Below are 15,161 nucleotides of genomic sequence, written 5' to 3'. Positions count from 1 at the left end.
GTCAAGAGACTTCCTGTCTGCCTTTTTTGTTACTGTCAGTACCTGGTGATGATGTCAAAGTTGTTGGGTTTGTCAGTCAGGGCCTGCTGGAGTCCGGGGCCGGTAGCCACCACCCTGCTGGGGTCACATCCCTCCGTCACAGAAACTCTGAACGGGCTCTTAGGAACCGGTGTGTCGTCGTACAGAACCTGGACACTGTGGACGCCTGAAACGCACCCAGAGACAAGCGGCAGCTGATGAATCTAGATCACAGTGAAATCGTTTGGTAAAGCTTCACGATGAGCCTTTTTCATTGCAGCAGGTGCGTTACCGTTCTCGAAGGGAGTGTACTCGACGCCGTAGGTTCCGTCTGCGTTGTCGGTAACCACACAGTCCGTCAGTGCTCCGGACGGGTTCTTAACCTCCGCCTTTATGTGGTCTCCTCCGCGCCGGCTCAGAGGACGGGCATCCACTGTGAACGCTGTGGTGGCTTCTCTGAAAACACCTGCAGGAGAGAAGGGTCATAGTGATAAACTACAACATTTTATTCCTAAAAACAAGGCAAAAATGTATTTTTATGGCTGTTGAAAGCATTTCCTGATTTACAGTATGGAGTCATAAAAGAGATTCCCTCTTTAAAAACCTTTCACTCTTATGTAGTGTCTCCCCTTAACCCTCTATGGTACCATGTTGCCCTCAGGCAACAAACCCATTTTTGCCCTGTCACATCTCCACAATGCATCCCTTTAAATGATGCAATACTTTAAAAAAGAGGGAAAACCATAGGGAACCATTAACAATGCTTTAATTTGTCACATGACCTCCAGGAAACGATTTTGAAACCCTTCTTGGCGGGCTTTTTCTAAGGAGACAGCTCTGCTATCTTGCTGTAAAAAAAGACTCTCAAAAAGTTATTTTTTGTCCCTTTTCCACCTGGAAAAAAATGTCTTCATACTAATAGGTGAGTAAACTTTAAGTTTTGATAGTTTTATGCAACTTATTTACTAATTTAATAGTGGAAACTTGTTCAAATGTAGCTGTTGCCCTGAGGCAACAACGTGCCATCATGGAAAGTTGCAATGTTGCCTTTAGGCAACAGTGAACCATTATGGAATCACTATAGCAAACACAACACTGACCACTGGCCTATTTGGGTGGAGAAAAAGGGCAGATGCAGATACCCTGGATGTAAGGGTAGAGTGAAATTGCAGTGCACAAAATGTGTCACCTGCCTGTGCTTCACTCCTGAAAAAAACTGCTTCATGGAGTTCCATAAGCACTGAGCAGCAACACCACAAGTGATGGCAACACATGTCAGGAAAGACACAGGGGACTGACACAAAACATGCACTGAAATGAAGCAGTGATGATCAAACACTGGAATTTGACACTTGCTTTTGTTTTTCAAATGGTTATGGTAATGGTTATCTTTGTTGATTTAAGTAGTTTAAAGTCTTACACTTTTCACTACAATTACACTTTACACGTTTATTTCAATGGGTTGTTCCTAAATGGTACAATGTTGCCTACAGGCAACATTTAGCCAAGAAACCTTTTAAATTCTTTTTATACTTTTTTTTAATTTAAAATTTAAAATGAATTGTGACTTCTGGATGTTATTGAATATTTTTGCATATGTTTATGAAATAAATAATGTTCAAATTGGAAAAAGATGCACCATTATGGTACAATGTTGCCTACAGGCAACGAACCCCAAAAACTTCCAAAAATAAAAATAAAAATAAAATTTCTTCAGATTATGTTTATTTAGTCTATTTTGAGACATAAAACCACTCCAAACATTTTTTCTCTCAGTGGCATCATAATGCGTACCATAGAGGGTTAAACAATGTTGTGTTATCTTCAACCCCTTTAACCAAGCAGAGCTACACACTGACTCAGAGAGACCATACTGCACCTTGTCCCTCCACTCCGGGTCCAAACACTTTGACCTTGGAGGTGTCGACGGCGGGATCCACCATCACCTTGGCAGGGAAACCGGGGACGGCCTTGCCTCCGTACTTCAGCAGCAGGGTGTACATGCCGGAGGTCAGAGGGATGTAGGTCACCGTGTACGTCCCGTCTTTGTTGTCCACCACCTCTGTCTTTGCTTTAACACCTGGAACAAAGTTTTTACGCTTCAATCACAGAACTTAAGTGCATCTGAATGTCTAAAGTGTGAGCAGATTACATCATTACTGAACCTGTTTCTGACCTTTTTTTTCCCCCCTACCTTGCATCTACCTGTCAGTCTGTCATCCGTGCTGTCTGACTGACTAACACAGTGGTTCTCAAACTGTGGGTCCGGCCCCCTGGTAGGGCAGAGAGCCGCTGCAGGGGGGTGTGGATGACCAGGGTAGAAATATTGAGTGAAACTAACTTGAATGAATATGATTTATGTGGACGAAATAAAGTTTTGAGTTTACTGATGCTCTCAAACTGACATCTATTTCACAAAAATTCAACTTGGATGTTTTTTTTTTTTTTTAAATCAGTAGCTTCCCCTGTTATTGTTAATGATCGTGAATTTGTAGAGTGTGCCGGAGAAAGTTTGACAACCACAGGACTAATATGTGTCTAAGGCTGTTGATTAGTGAGGCAGCTTTTAAGAAAAAACACTGACAGAAAAAAGGGAAACCCTGTGAAAGTTCTGTTTGTAAACTCATTTCAGCCCATCTTTTCTACAGCTTCAAAGAAAACATGTTTTAGTCATTGATTGAATCATTAAGAGTAAAGTGTAAAAATATATATCTTGTTGAAGACTGTATATACTGTATGCAGTTAAGCGTCCCACAATGACATAAAAAAAGTGTAGACCTACAGCTGAAGCTGAGCCCTGAACAGCCCAGTTTAACCACAGGTCAATATTAATATGTGGCCCGTGTAATTTATAGTTAATGTCTACAATCAAAGATATATATACTGTGTTTTTAGTTAAAGAAAACAGTGTTGGTGTTACCAGAACGTGGTGCAGAGCCTGTAGGACTGGTCGGGGGGGAGTCTAGCGCCGCCTCCAAGCTGAGTTCTCCTGGTCCGGCCCGTGAACAGTCCACATTCACCACACTGGTCTCTCCAACCTGCAAACACACACACACGCACACACGCACACACGCACACACACACAAGCTGGATCAGACTTTATACTGTATTTCCTCAAACAGTCACTGGGCCTTTAATTCCCTCAACAGCAGACGCTAACAGGCATTTAATTTTAATTTCATCTGTTTGATAAGTGAAATTAGTCATATTTTACTACAGCATCTTGTTTTGATCTGCTCCCATTTGTCCTGTTAAAGTTACTACATCACACTGTTAATACAACCTCAGCACTTTCTGTATCCATTTCAAATTAAAAGCCCTCTAGTGTGTCAGTGCACAGAAACCATTCATTTCATGACAAGGCTTTCATTGTGAAACATTTGCAGAAAATTGTAGAAAACTCACACCCACTTGAAATGTAGCCATTGCCATCTAGTAGTACTTGTACATTACTACAAAACACAGTTTGGAAGAGACTTTAACTCTTATACTGAACACCTACAGTGATGGAAGTCAACACCCAGCTTGTATCTTACTACTGGTTTTTGTTTGAGGAAGTATGGTTCTTTATTTAAATTATACAATGGACAGTTCCTCAATAATTTGACAGCTCTACAGCTCGCCTGTTCCATCTTCCTCTCCAGATTCTCACCTTGCCTCTTTTCAGGCCCGACCCCGACGCCACCACCTTGGAGGGGTCAAAGGGCATCTGGATGTCGGCTTTGAATGGCGAGCCGGGGATGTGGACTTCCTCAAACAGGATGTTAACCAGGTAGTCTCCGGGCTCGGTGGGCAGGTATGAGACGGAGCAGGTCCCGTCGCCGTTGTCCGAACATTCGATCTTGGCCTCGGTAGGCCCCTCCACCGTCAGCCCCAGACCTCCAGTGCCGGCGCCCTTCGTATCAATGGTGAACTCTGCCGGGTTTCCCACCAAGCCTCCCTTCAGACCAGGACCGAACGCCTTCACCTGCAGGGCGGACAATAATTTTGCTGATTTTCTCACAATAAAACCCATGTATCTGCTTTTATTGTCACAAAATCCTTTAGCTAAGAAGAAATTAGGCCTTAAGTGTTAAACTTGATGAGAAAACTTAAGGTGTTTTGTGAAACTGGCCACAGATGCTGATGTTACCTTGCTCGGGTCTGGAGGCAGCTGAGCCTCCACAGGGAAGGGGCTCCCAGGGACAGGATGTCCATCGTAGGACACGTTGACAGCATGGACGCCCTCCTCTGTGGGGGTGTAACGGACTCGACTGACGCCTGCTTTACCGGGCTGAGGCTCCACTTTACAGGGTACCGCCCGCTGGCTGGGACTCAGCTAAGAACACACAACAAACACAAACTTGGTAACCTGATGTCACAGTTTGGTGATATTCTGTATTTTTCTTGTTAACAAATCCTATGAAAAGAACAAAACTAAGCAAGCTTATACTGCTCTAAGAGAAAAACAGAACTCACCACTGCCACCTCGAGTTGACCTTGACCTCCTGCACCCTTGGTGTCCACCAGAAACTCCTGCTCCTGATTGACCTCCACTCCTGAAAGACATTCATCAATTTAACAAAGTCCTGCAGAGGCTTCAAACAATACTAAATACTTATTTTGCAAATGATGGAAAACCTTAATTTTCTCTATTGGATAGGTGGTGTCCTAAAAATGTACAAACCGAGACAAATTTGGTTTTAAATGTTTGACTGATGACTGATTTCTTACTTCCATCCAGGTTGTCCAGGTTGACCTTGTTCAGATCCAGCGGGGCAGCGACTCCGACCGTGAAGGGGCTCTTGGCGATGGGGTCCCCTCCAAACTTCACCACGATCGTCATCTCGCCCTGCAGACAGAGTCAACATGAAGATCCAACAGCTCCTCTATTTCAAGAGCACCTGGTAAGAAGGCTTTGTTGACTGTTTTAATTCTAGTGAGATGAGTGGTGCTGCTTTGCCTTCTTTTTAATTTTAGTTTGGACCAGCGCTGCCTTTTACAGTGACCGCAGACAGTTGAAGACAGTGGAGAATTTACTTATGTTCTTACAATAAAACTCAATTTCAGTTTTATATTAGCATGTTGACCTGGTAAAAGATACAGAGAACAGACTAATCTGTTGCACAGCTCTGCATTTGATGAAACTACTGAAAATGTGAACTTCTTTTGTTAGTTTTGTGTTTTTAGTTTTAGTTTTTGGGCCTTTTATTCAGACAGGACCAGCTGAAGATATGACAGGAAATGGAGAGAGAGTGGGTGAGCTCTACCGACTGAGCCGCTAAACAACCTCCTGTCGTGTTATTTATTTGTTGTACATGTGAGTAAACAATGTACCTGTTGTGTAGGTGTGTATTTGACAGTCTGGGAGTAGTCGTAGTTGTCGATGATGTCAAAGTCTTTGACAGGGGAGGAGAAGGAAACATCCAGCGGTGCTTTACCGGCTCCTTTAGTCAACACTGTGAAATGAGTCGGCTTACCGCTCTCTATACCTGCACAGGTAGAGAGAAAGTGCAACAGTCAGACAGGAATACACACAGATTCGGATAATTTAACTGATTTAGCAGTAAATTAAAACACATTTTTGGAAACTGGTCATTAGGTCATCCTGACTGTGCGTGCACGTGTGTGTCTCACCAGTGCGAGCCAGTCCAGGACCTTCTGCTTTGACCTTCGATGCATCATGGGAAGGATCCACTTTAACGAGAAAGGGGCTCTGTGGAACTTCCTGTGTGGGAAAATTCACAAAATCATTTCAAACATTTTTACTGAGAAGCAATATTTTGAAACATAATAAAATGTGGTACAGCCATGCTTCTTTTGCATATAAACATAATGTCAAAAACATAGGAAAAAAAAGACAAACATGAGACCTCAAACACATAACCGACCTCAGATTTTCCCCTTATCTACCTCTTCTCCACACCAACACTGCACTGCCTTTAACATTTGGTTCCTTCTGGGAAATTAACAATGAATGGTTGCCAAATTTGTCTGTTTTCTTTAATGATAAATCAAATTCTCTCAAAGTGAAGTGTGTCCATCACTTCTGTGAGTCAGTGTTTCAGTGTTGGAAGCCTTTCTTTTTCCCCCAATAATAAAATAACCTTTTCTGCAATGATAAGGTCATATGTTAGGAGGCATTGTTGTTGTTCCAGTTTTAATTTAACCCCAAAATGATTAAATCTGTGTCTGAATTGACAGTGAAATTCATCATAACAGACCCCCAGCATCCTCACAGATCTATCCAGAGATTAAAAACTGTGTGTGTGTGTGTGTGTGTGTGGTTGTACCTTGTCAGTAAACAGGACTTTGACGGTGAGTCTTCCAGCCGCAGGAGGAACGTATTTGACAGTGAACGTGTCGTTGGCGTTGGGGATGATGTCAAAGTCCACGTCAGCCTCTTTGTCACCGACCATGTTGGCATCACACTTAATGCCCACGCTGACGTCACCTGAATGAACACACAAACACACAAAATGCAGCTTCAGACTTCAGTGTCGGAAATGAGGATGTTCATATTTCAGAGAGATCATTTGATTTATGAATTAGAGGGTATCTGACTACTACTGTTACTATGACAACAATAGAAATTTATAATCTCAGGATAAACCAGAACAAAACTGTACAAGACACAACATCCAACACAACAACAGCAAAAACCAGCCAACCAGTCTGAGATATAAAACCTTTTTTACAAACTTCCTTAGAAACCAAGGTGACCATAAAACTGACTGGAGCTGGATGTGTGTGTTGTGTCTCAAACCACCTGACACTAATTGCCACAAGGGGGCACTATAGCATTTTTGTTTTCTGCTGCTGAATCAGTTTATTAATTAATGGGACAAACTCTTTGCTCTGGGGACGTCGCGCCGTCACAGACTCTAATGTAAACAATGAACTAACCATGCAGAACAAACCCCGCGGCAGAACTGAGCTGTCAGTCTCAACACAGGAATTCATTGTATGAGAGGAACGAAGACAGAAACTATGTCAGACAACAGAAACAGGTCACATTCTTCAACCGTTGACAATCTAAAAACTCCTCTCTCTCTCTCTCTCTCTCTGTCTCTTCAGGCTTCCCCTGTTCAGCCATAGTTTGTTTGCCCAGGAGGAGCGGACAGCACAAAAAAAGTGTAACGCAGACAGGTGTGTTCATAGAGTACATCATCATAAAAACGATAAACTGTCCTGCACATGGCAGCAAAATCCAATACAAGACGGGAAAGAAATACTTCAGATAACGCAATATTTTTCCATTTAGCTTGTTAGATGTCAATCCTTTCAAGGCAAACTATGCTACGCCAAAAGAACAACGCACTGAGCCACACAAAAATAATCCCTCTCAATCATCACCCATGAGCCACCAGTGTGTGTGGCGGCGCCTGCATCCTGCCGTCCGCCCGTACCTTCTTATTTTCTCAATAAATCCTGGTCCTTTAATGCCTAGATTCTCAAACTGTGGTACATGTATCACTGGTGGTACACGAAGGAATGTCAGAAATATTTTTTAAAATTGAAATAAATTTATTTAAAAATGTATAATACTATCTTCTATTGACAACACATAAAATATGTCATCACTGAAATGGCTCAATATCAGTCTGCTATGAAGTCAAGATCAAGAACGTAGCATTCACAGTGTTCACTAAACCAGCAAACACCAAACATTAAAGTGGTACTCGGAGAGCTCAATATTTTTGGAGGTGATACGTGTTGGAAAAAGTTTGGGAAGCACTGCTTTAATGTTTAAAACAACACAGCAGATAAATCAAGTTTTGGTATCCTTATCATTACAAACAGTGAGTGCCACAGGGCTCTGTCCTGGATCCACTACTTTTCAGTAGTTTTTCATATATATATATATATATACTCACTCACTATATTACCATATTTTCTGAAATAAAAATCAATCGTCAAATAAAAGCTAGGACTCGAATAATGACCCTGTGGATGCAGGCGCCGCCACACACACTGGTGGCTCATGGGTGATGATTGAGAGGGCTTTTCTTTAACATGTGAGGGAAACGTGCACAAGCTACAAAGTTGAGTTTCTGTTTAATGCATTTTTGTTCCTGGTTTGTGCAGGTAGATGATGAAGCGTGATCGTGTGTGTGTGTGTGTGTGTGTGTGTGTGTGTGTGTGTGTGTGTGTGTGTGTGTGTGTGTGTGTGTGTGTGTGTGTGTGTGTGTGTGTGTGTGTGTTGCTCTGCTCAGGAAGGTCAGAGTGATGAATTTCCTGTCAAGATGTTTCTGCCTTGAGATCATCGCCAGGACATACCAGGGTGTGTGTGTGTGTGTGTGTGTGTGTGTGTGTGTGTGTGTGTGTGTGTGTGTGCGTGTGTGTGTGTGTGTGTGTGTCTTAGAATCACTCGCAGACAATATAAAGGTAGATGTTTGTGTAGAATGTGTAGATGTCTTAGGTGTGTGTTGTTCTGACACATGGAAACTGCTGTCACACCAAATAAAACAGTCTGTGGGGATTTCCTGTCTTGATTATTACTCTGTGTGTGTGTGTGTGTGTGTGTGTGTGTGTGTGTGTGTGTGTGTGTGTGTGTGTGTGTGTGTGTTTGGGTCTTTCTTACCGTCTCCAGCTCCTGAACAGTCCACAGTGAAGTGTGTGGGCTCGTTAGCCTTTAGTCCGGTTCTCTCCACTCCGGGACCGAACACCTTCACCATGTTGGGGTGGCTGCCTTTACCCACACCCACCTGCAACAGGAAATTACATCACTTATTTTCCTTTAAAAAACATTATTTAACATTATTTCCCCCGATCTGATCTGGTAATGTTTAAAACACAGCAGCAGTTAATCAGGTTTCTGCACTCTTGTCATTAGAAAGTATGAACACTATATATGGAGTCCCGCCTGGCTCCGTCCTGGATCCACAACTTTTCAGTCTTTACATATTACTTCCTTACTATATTACTGTTTTTCCTTGAATAAAACTAGTAGTCAAATAAAAGCCTTGTTTTTTTGTTACATTGTATCTCATATGACTTGACTTCACTCCATAGACCTGACATGTCATTGTACTTGAGGGTAAGAATGGAGAATAGATAGCAGGAAGAATGGTGAAATTTGAAATAGAAATGCTGTCTGCACAACCATCTGAACAATCATTGCACATTAATCTTGATAATAGCTGCTATAAAAGTTTTTTTTTTCTAATTGATTTAGGGGTCCTGTACTTGGATGGAAACACAAAGACATGTCAAGAATTAAGTATTGTGTCTCTAGGAGCTCTTGAAAATGGTACCAGCTTAAGATACTTGGAAAATTTAACATTGTACAATTCACCAGTGTTCCTAAATGTATGAAAATAATGTGTACATCCGAACTTGAGGTGCCATATTTCCTGAAATACTGACAGGAGCCTTTATTAACCTCATCTGCAGAAATTACCAGGCCTCTATTTGAAGGAGGCCTGTATTAAAGGCAGGCCTTTATTTCTAAATCCTCATGTTTGATAAGTATAACTGGTCATATTTTTCCAAAGTCTAGTTTTGATCCGCTCCTGTGTGTCCTGCTAAACTTTCTGCATTACACTGTTAATACAAACTCAACAATTTCTGTATCCGTTTCAAAATTAAATGTCCTCTGCCATTTCAGTTGAGAGAACTCCTTTATTCCCAAGAAGACTTTTATTAACAAACATGCGCGCGCTGGCATGCACATAATATGACAGCTGCCAGGGAGTAAACCGCCTTATTTTATCTTATGGCCTTCCTATATTTGTTCGTGTTGACCAAACTCCCTGCCATTATCTGAGACACTGCTTTCATTTGAGGAAATATGACATGTATTTAAAAATGTGGGAGGCTAGTCTTGTTCAAAAACTTATGAAACGACATTGTGTTCAAGTGACCAGATTTCTCTTGAGTTTCTACTCCAGCAGAGAGAATAAGCTGTGCTATGTTAGCCGGCCTTCCAGGTGCAGCTTCAGAGGCGGCAATAATAAACTGACAGAACAATTTTATTTGAAGAGAAATGTCTACAATCTACCCTGCCACAGGGTTTTACTCCTAAAATAACAGTTTGTAAGACTGGCCAAGTACATAATAAATCAGACATACTAAAAACATCACCAGCGTTTTATCAATTTTAAAAGAATGTAGTCCAATTTTGTCTTTTATAGCTGCTCAAGCATGTTTTACAGCACGTTGGCTACAGTGCAGAGCAGCAAAAGGTTAAAGGTTTAAAAACTAGGGACTTGAAGTACTGACAAATCCTGCTGTGTGGAGTTTTACACAATTTTCATGTGTTAAACAGCCACAAACACTGTTTAAAACTGTATGTTTTTTTCCTTTGGTATAACAAAATAATATGTAATTATCATTTTGTTTACACACACAGCTACTACAGCTCTTTTTTATATAGACATGCAGTGTATTTATTGTTGGTGTGATGTGTGTTTAGTCAAAGTCAACTGTCTCTTTTGTGCTGTGAGATTCTGGTGAACATTAGAGTCGTTGATATTTCTCTCAAAGTCACAAGAATAATTCTCAGTTACAGTTCAGTTGCATCTACTTCTGCATTTTCATTTTTGCCAAACTTCAAACAAGTTTCAATACCATTTCTATTTTAACGCTACAGCTAAAATTCTATTGAGAAATATAAAATCATTTCTGGTTGGTCCTGTAAAGTTAATATAACATACTGACACCTGAAATAACTCACTAAAATTAAAATTAAAAGAATTTAAAAAAAAATCAAGGTTATGAAAGTCAGCAAAGTTTAAAGCAAATGAACCAAACAACACAGTAAAACATTTAAATGAAATATCAGAATTTATTTTGAAACCAGTCTAAGTTGATTAGTGATTTAAGTGAATATAAATGACTTTGGACTTTAGTACAGCTGATTAATGTGAGTTTCAGTCAACATGTTACACATTTACTCAAACAAAAACATGTTTACCAGCTGTCTTCCAGGTTTGTTTTTAACATTAAAAAATAAAGGCGAGGAGCTTCCATTTGCATAAATCTCACTTAAATCTCAAGGGCAACTTTGCAGAGGATTCAAACCATCCATGGATGTTCCTATTGATGGTTTGTGTAGTGGCTACTTGTGTGGACTATTGGCAACTAACATGCTAATGCTAGCCAGCTGCAACAGCCTGCCAAGCCCTCTTCACCATGTATTGTTCTGTCAGCACAAAAGCTAAATTATCTTGTTGTTGTTGAGACGTGTTTGTACCCTCGATCCTTGTCTGGCAACTGAGTGCAGTCAATGCCTCTTTTAACAGCACAAATTCACATGTTAAAGTCACCGAACTTGAACAAAACCTCACTGCTGATTTACTTTACCTCAGTTAAGTCAAATCAGTAACTGTAGTTCTGCTGCAGTTCATCGATTTTGGTCTGAAAATGTCATTAAATTCTTGTGTCACTGGGTCTGTTTGGCTGCTTCAGGGGATGTGGCTGATGTGTTTATTCTTACAAACAAAACGGATGATTAACTTTACAATTTTTTGCTTTTAAACATTAAATCAAGCCACGTCAGCAAAGTATTGTATTTTCAACACAATTAAACAAACACGCACACTGCAGTTATGTGTCGTTTCCTTCTCACAGTGGATATTAGTGACAGACGAGGGTCGCGTCAGGTTGGGTCAAGTTTCCATCATGAACCGCTCTTTCACACTGGCTTCTTTACCTTCTCATTTTCAATGAAAATGTGTCACTGCTGCGTGTTCCCAGCAGCGCTGAGAGCTGGGTGTGACTGTTTACTTTCTATCCATCTCCTGTATGAACACCAAAGTTGGAGAAAGGTGCAGTCGGTGCCAGGTGGCCTGCAGGCTGCTGCAGCTCACAACAAGCCTGCTGAATCATCACAGTGACATCAGCACTGAACCTGGAACTATACTCTGAAACAAGTACAAACTGCCCTCAACCAGTTGAAAGGATTTATGAACCAGTGCGAATACTTGTGACCCATCAAAGCCTAATAACTATCAGTATACTGGTACCATTTTATTGAAGAATGCTGTTTTTTTTACTATGAATGCAAGGAAAAGCTTTGCACAAATATAATGAAGCAGTGTCCAGATCCAAACACTCGAAAGCCTCTTCTATCTTAATTTTTTTTAATTTTTTTTGACTTTGTACCGCCATCATCTCAACACAAGTAAATAAATCCCTTCACCGACTGATGAAGCCTGCTGGCATCGTCATAAATTCCTCAGCAGCACACAAACACATATCCAGGCATATCTGAGGCCCATTGAAAGTTTCTCATGAGACGTCTTTCCCAGCGGGTGAAAACTTCTATAAACATCTCAAAACAACTGCGAGAAGGGAAGACAGCTGATAAACAAGTCAGAAACCCGACAGTAGTAACAACAAAGCAAACAAATCCCTCAAACTGTGGTTAGAAAAACAAAATTAAAGGTGGTTACAGTGCAAAGAAGACTGGTTAGTGCATAACTCGACTGTGAGAAGAAAACCTTTTCACTCCCATCATTTTTTATCATTTAGCTGAGACTTTTCTCTGTCATCTCCTCTTTCAATCTCGTAATGAAATCATTATAAATGAGGATCTGATGAGGCGCTCAGGGGCCAAAGCTCTCAGCACATCTGGCTCAAGAGAGTCAGCATCATAAATTCATGTTTGACTTGATATTTTAAGTTTCTGTGGTTGGTAAAATTCCAATCTAATAGATGATGCTTTTACTTCACGAGTTACACGTCAAGTGAAAAGGTTTTCAGTCAACAGGAACACTTTTACTTGATAAAACCACAAGCTGTGAAGAAAACAGCTGAGCTTCACTTATCTGAACCTCTCGTCCTTCACAACTTAAATGTTTGTATTCTCAGTGTTTCACACGCTCATTATAACCAGCTTCACCTGCAGGGTGTGATCGTTGGCAGGTTTATCACCACGGATCCCACTCGCTTCTGTGCGGGCGCCCTGATCGACCAATAGGAAATGCTACTGCCGCAAAACAAGGGCGTGATCCCTCACCAGCTTCCCACCAGCAGAAATAGATAATCGTGTTAGTTGGCGAGATGGCTATCACTGCTGGGAATTTTTATTTAAACACTCAAACTCAGAGCTGCCTGCAGTCCAAAGTTGGCACACCATAATGTTTGATTTGGCGGTCAGATGATCCCAGAACCAGTTAGCATCTTAACAATATAATAGAACTGGTGTTGGCCTGTGGTCCACCAATGAGTTTTGTATGTTAGTTCTTGTTCTTTTTGTACAACATGTGCGCTGTCAAGTGTTTTTCTTTTCTAAATCCAAAATTTACATGTTTTCAAAGTGGTTTAGATGCCTTAATTTGCCTGGGTTTCCTTAAACTGAGAAAAATAATTAACTACTTTGGCAAACACTGTGGTTCAATCAGTATCTTTTACATCCATTACATAATTCTGTATATTTTATGTGTAATTAGAATCCTGCCTGTGTTTAAAGTCATCTGAAGGTGGTCTCATGGATCAGTAAAGGGGCGACTCCAGGAATATTTAAATAAATCTGTACAGGCCAAAATTAAACTTGTCTGTCATCTGATTAAAGCACACTGCCCAAGGCGGCGGCTGGAGGAAATAAGGTGCCCTGACAGCTCATCTTGCGGACCGCACACACCATGTACCACAACTGAGTCTTACAACAGCGGCCCTGCTTGCTGCATGCCATCCCTCCTCTCCCCCCGCTTTCTTTCCTGTCTCTCTTCAGCTGTCCCAATCTAATAAAGAGATAAAGTATCTACAGCTGTTATTTCAGCGCATCACACACATTTAATCAACATTTAAGTAAATACAAGTATCAGATCGGGTACTGCATTAGAAAAGCTCTTCACTGGTTTGTGGTCCGGATCAGAAAGGTTCAGATTAGTGAAGTTCAGGTGCAGCTCAACCAAAAAGTGTTAAAAAAATACAAAGAGCAAAGTGAGTTACAGTGCATGGAGAGTCATTACAGTGCAGAAAACACCGGTTAGTGCATACTGTCACCAAGTTATCTTCAGTAAAGTTGACATAAAAACAAGTTTGATTAAATAATTACATTTTTAAAAAGCTAAAATTAGTAAAGTTCAAAGTGAGGTTGTAAAAGACAAACCAAAGGTTGTTACAGTGCACAGACAGAGGTTAATGAGTGTACGACATATACGATGTGGAAATTTATCAAAACACAACAGAGTTTGTTAGTTGTAACTTCATTTTTCATCATATAGTGGACATCAGTGATTGTCAGTCATATTTCTTCAGTCAACAACAAAAACAAATCATATGCATGGTGTTAATTATATCTTAGTGTCAGTTTAGTATCAGAAATTTTTTTTAAATTAAAATCAAGTTTGCATGACAAACACTTTGGCACATAACAACCAACCAACCTGAGCTCAGTCCAGCTAATGGCTTCATGCCACATGACAAACCCTCTGTGATGGAGGCAACAAAATCTGAGAACGTTTTACTCCTCAGCAAACTGCAGGCTTGGTCTTTGATGTCATCACTGATGCTTCTGACTATTTTTAGGTAACAGTCTATCAGTTTGCTGCCCAGCAAATTATTATTACACATCTGATAAACAACAAGTTATGATCTGGTAGAAGCTCTGGTTTTGATAAAGTTTTAGTTTGTTTGAAGAACGACCTCCACGTCTGGATGTACACACTTTCACACATGTTGTTATAAGAAAGAGTAAAAATATCAATATTAATCTCAGGTCTGTGATTTACAGGGGCAATGTGTAAAATATGGCCACCTGTTGAAGGCAACACCAAACAAACTGGGGGCAGCAGATCACCAGAGAAACCACTAACTGTTGCTCACTCTTTTCTGTAACTATCTTTGGCTGTAGCTAGCCTGCTTGCTGTTGTTAGCTCGGTTAGCCCCGCAGCTTGTGGCCTTATTATGACTTGAGTCTGGGTGGGCCTGCAGCTCGGCGCACCAGAAGATGTTTACGCCACAGGGAACTGAACCAGGCTCAGCAGCCTCTCAGTAAACACAGACTCAAAGACTGAACAGGATAGGCCGGGGCCAGCTGGTTAGCATGCTAACTTCAGTAGATACATGTCTGTCACGTCTGTGGCACAAAGTCAGAACTGCTACTTCTTCAAAATATGTAGATAATGTTAATTAATTTTTTTTAACACTTTAAAATTCAGGTCATATTTTACACATTGCACCTTTAAGTGTGGAGCTGGAGTCACGGTGTGGTT

The 15,161-nt window shown here is 40.9% G+C and overlaps 1 protein-coding gene across 2 annotated transcripts in view; it reads right to left on the bottom strand.

Annotated features, from left to right (window-relative positions):
- The window catches only part of flnba (filamin B a), an 86,098-nt gene that overhangs the window by 19,294 nt on the left and 51,643 nt on the right, over positions 1-15,161 (bottom strand). For both annotated transcript variants that reach the window (XM_084740300.1, XM_084740309.1), the window contains exons 16-27: positions 8,582-8,705; positions 6,291-6,451; positions 5,635-5,725; positions 5,335-5,489; positions 4,732-4,849; positions 4,477-4,556; positions 4,151-4,336; positions 3,671-3,985; positions 2,939-3,056; positions 1,898-2,098; positions 311-484; positions 43-205 (exon numbers count right to left, since the gene is read on the bottom strand). In XM_084740300.1, coding sequence (XP_084596426.1) covers positions 43-205; positions 311-484; positions 1,898-2,098; positions 2,939-3,056; positions 3,671-3,985; positions 4,151-4,336; positions 4,477-4,556; positions 4,732-4,849; positions 5,335-5,489; positions 5,635-5,725; positions 6,291-6,451; positions 8,582-8,705 — 1,886 coding nt within the window. The remainder of the gene's footprint in view (positions 1-42; positions 206-310; positions 485-1,897; positions 2,099-2,938; positions 3,057-3,670; positions 3,986-4,150; positions 4,337-4,476; positions 4,557-4,731; positions 4,850-5,334; positions 5,490-5,634; positions 5,726-6,290; positions 6,452-8,581; positions 8,706-15,161) is intronic.

The sequence above is a fragment of the Lutjanus erythropterus genome, chromosome 2 (assembly GCF_056507025.1).
Source record: "Lutjanus erythropterus isolate fLutEry1 chromosome 2, fLutEry1.hap2, whole genome shotgun sequence".
Taxonomy (NCBI): Eukaryota; Metazoa; Chordata; class Actinopteri; order Lutjaniformes; family Lutjanidae; genus Lutjanus; species Lutjanus erythropterus.
This window is presented reverse-complemented; position numbering and strand designations above follow the sequence as displayed.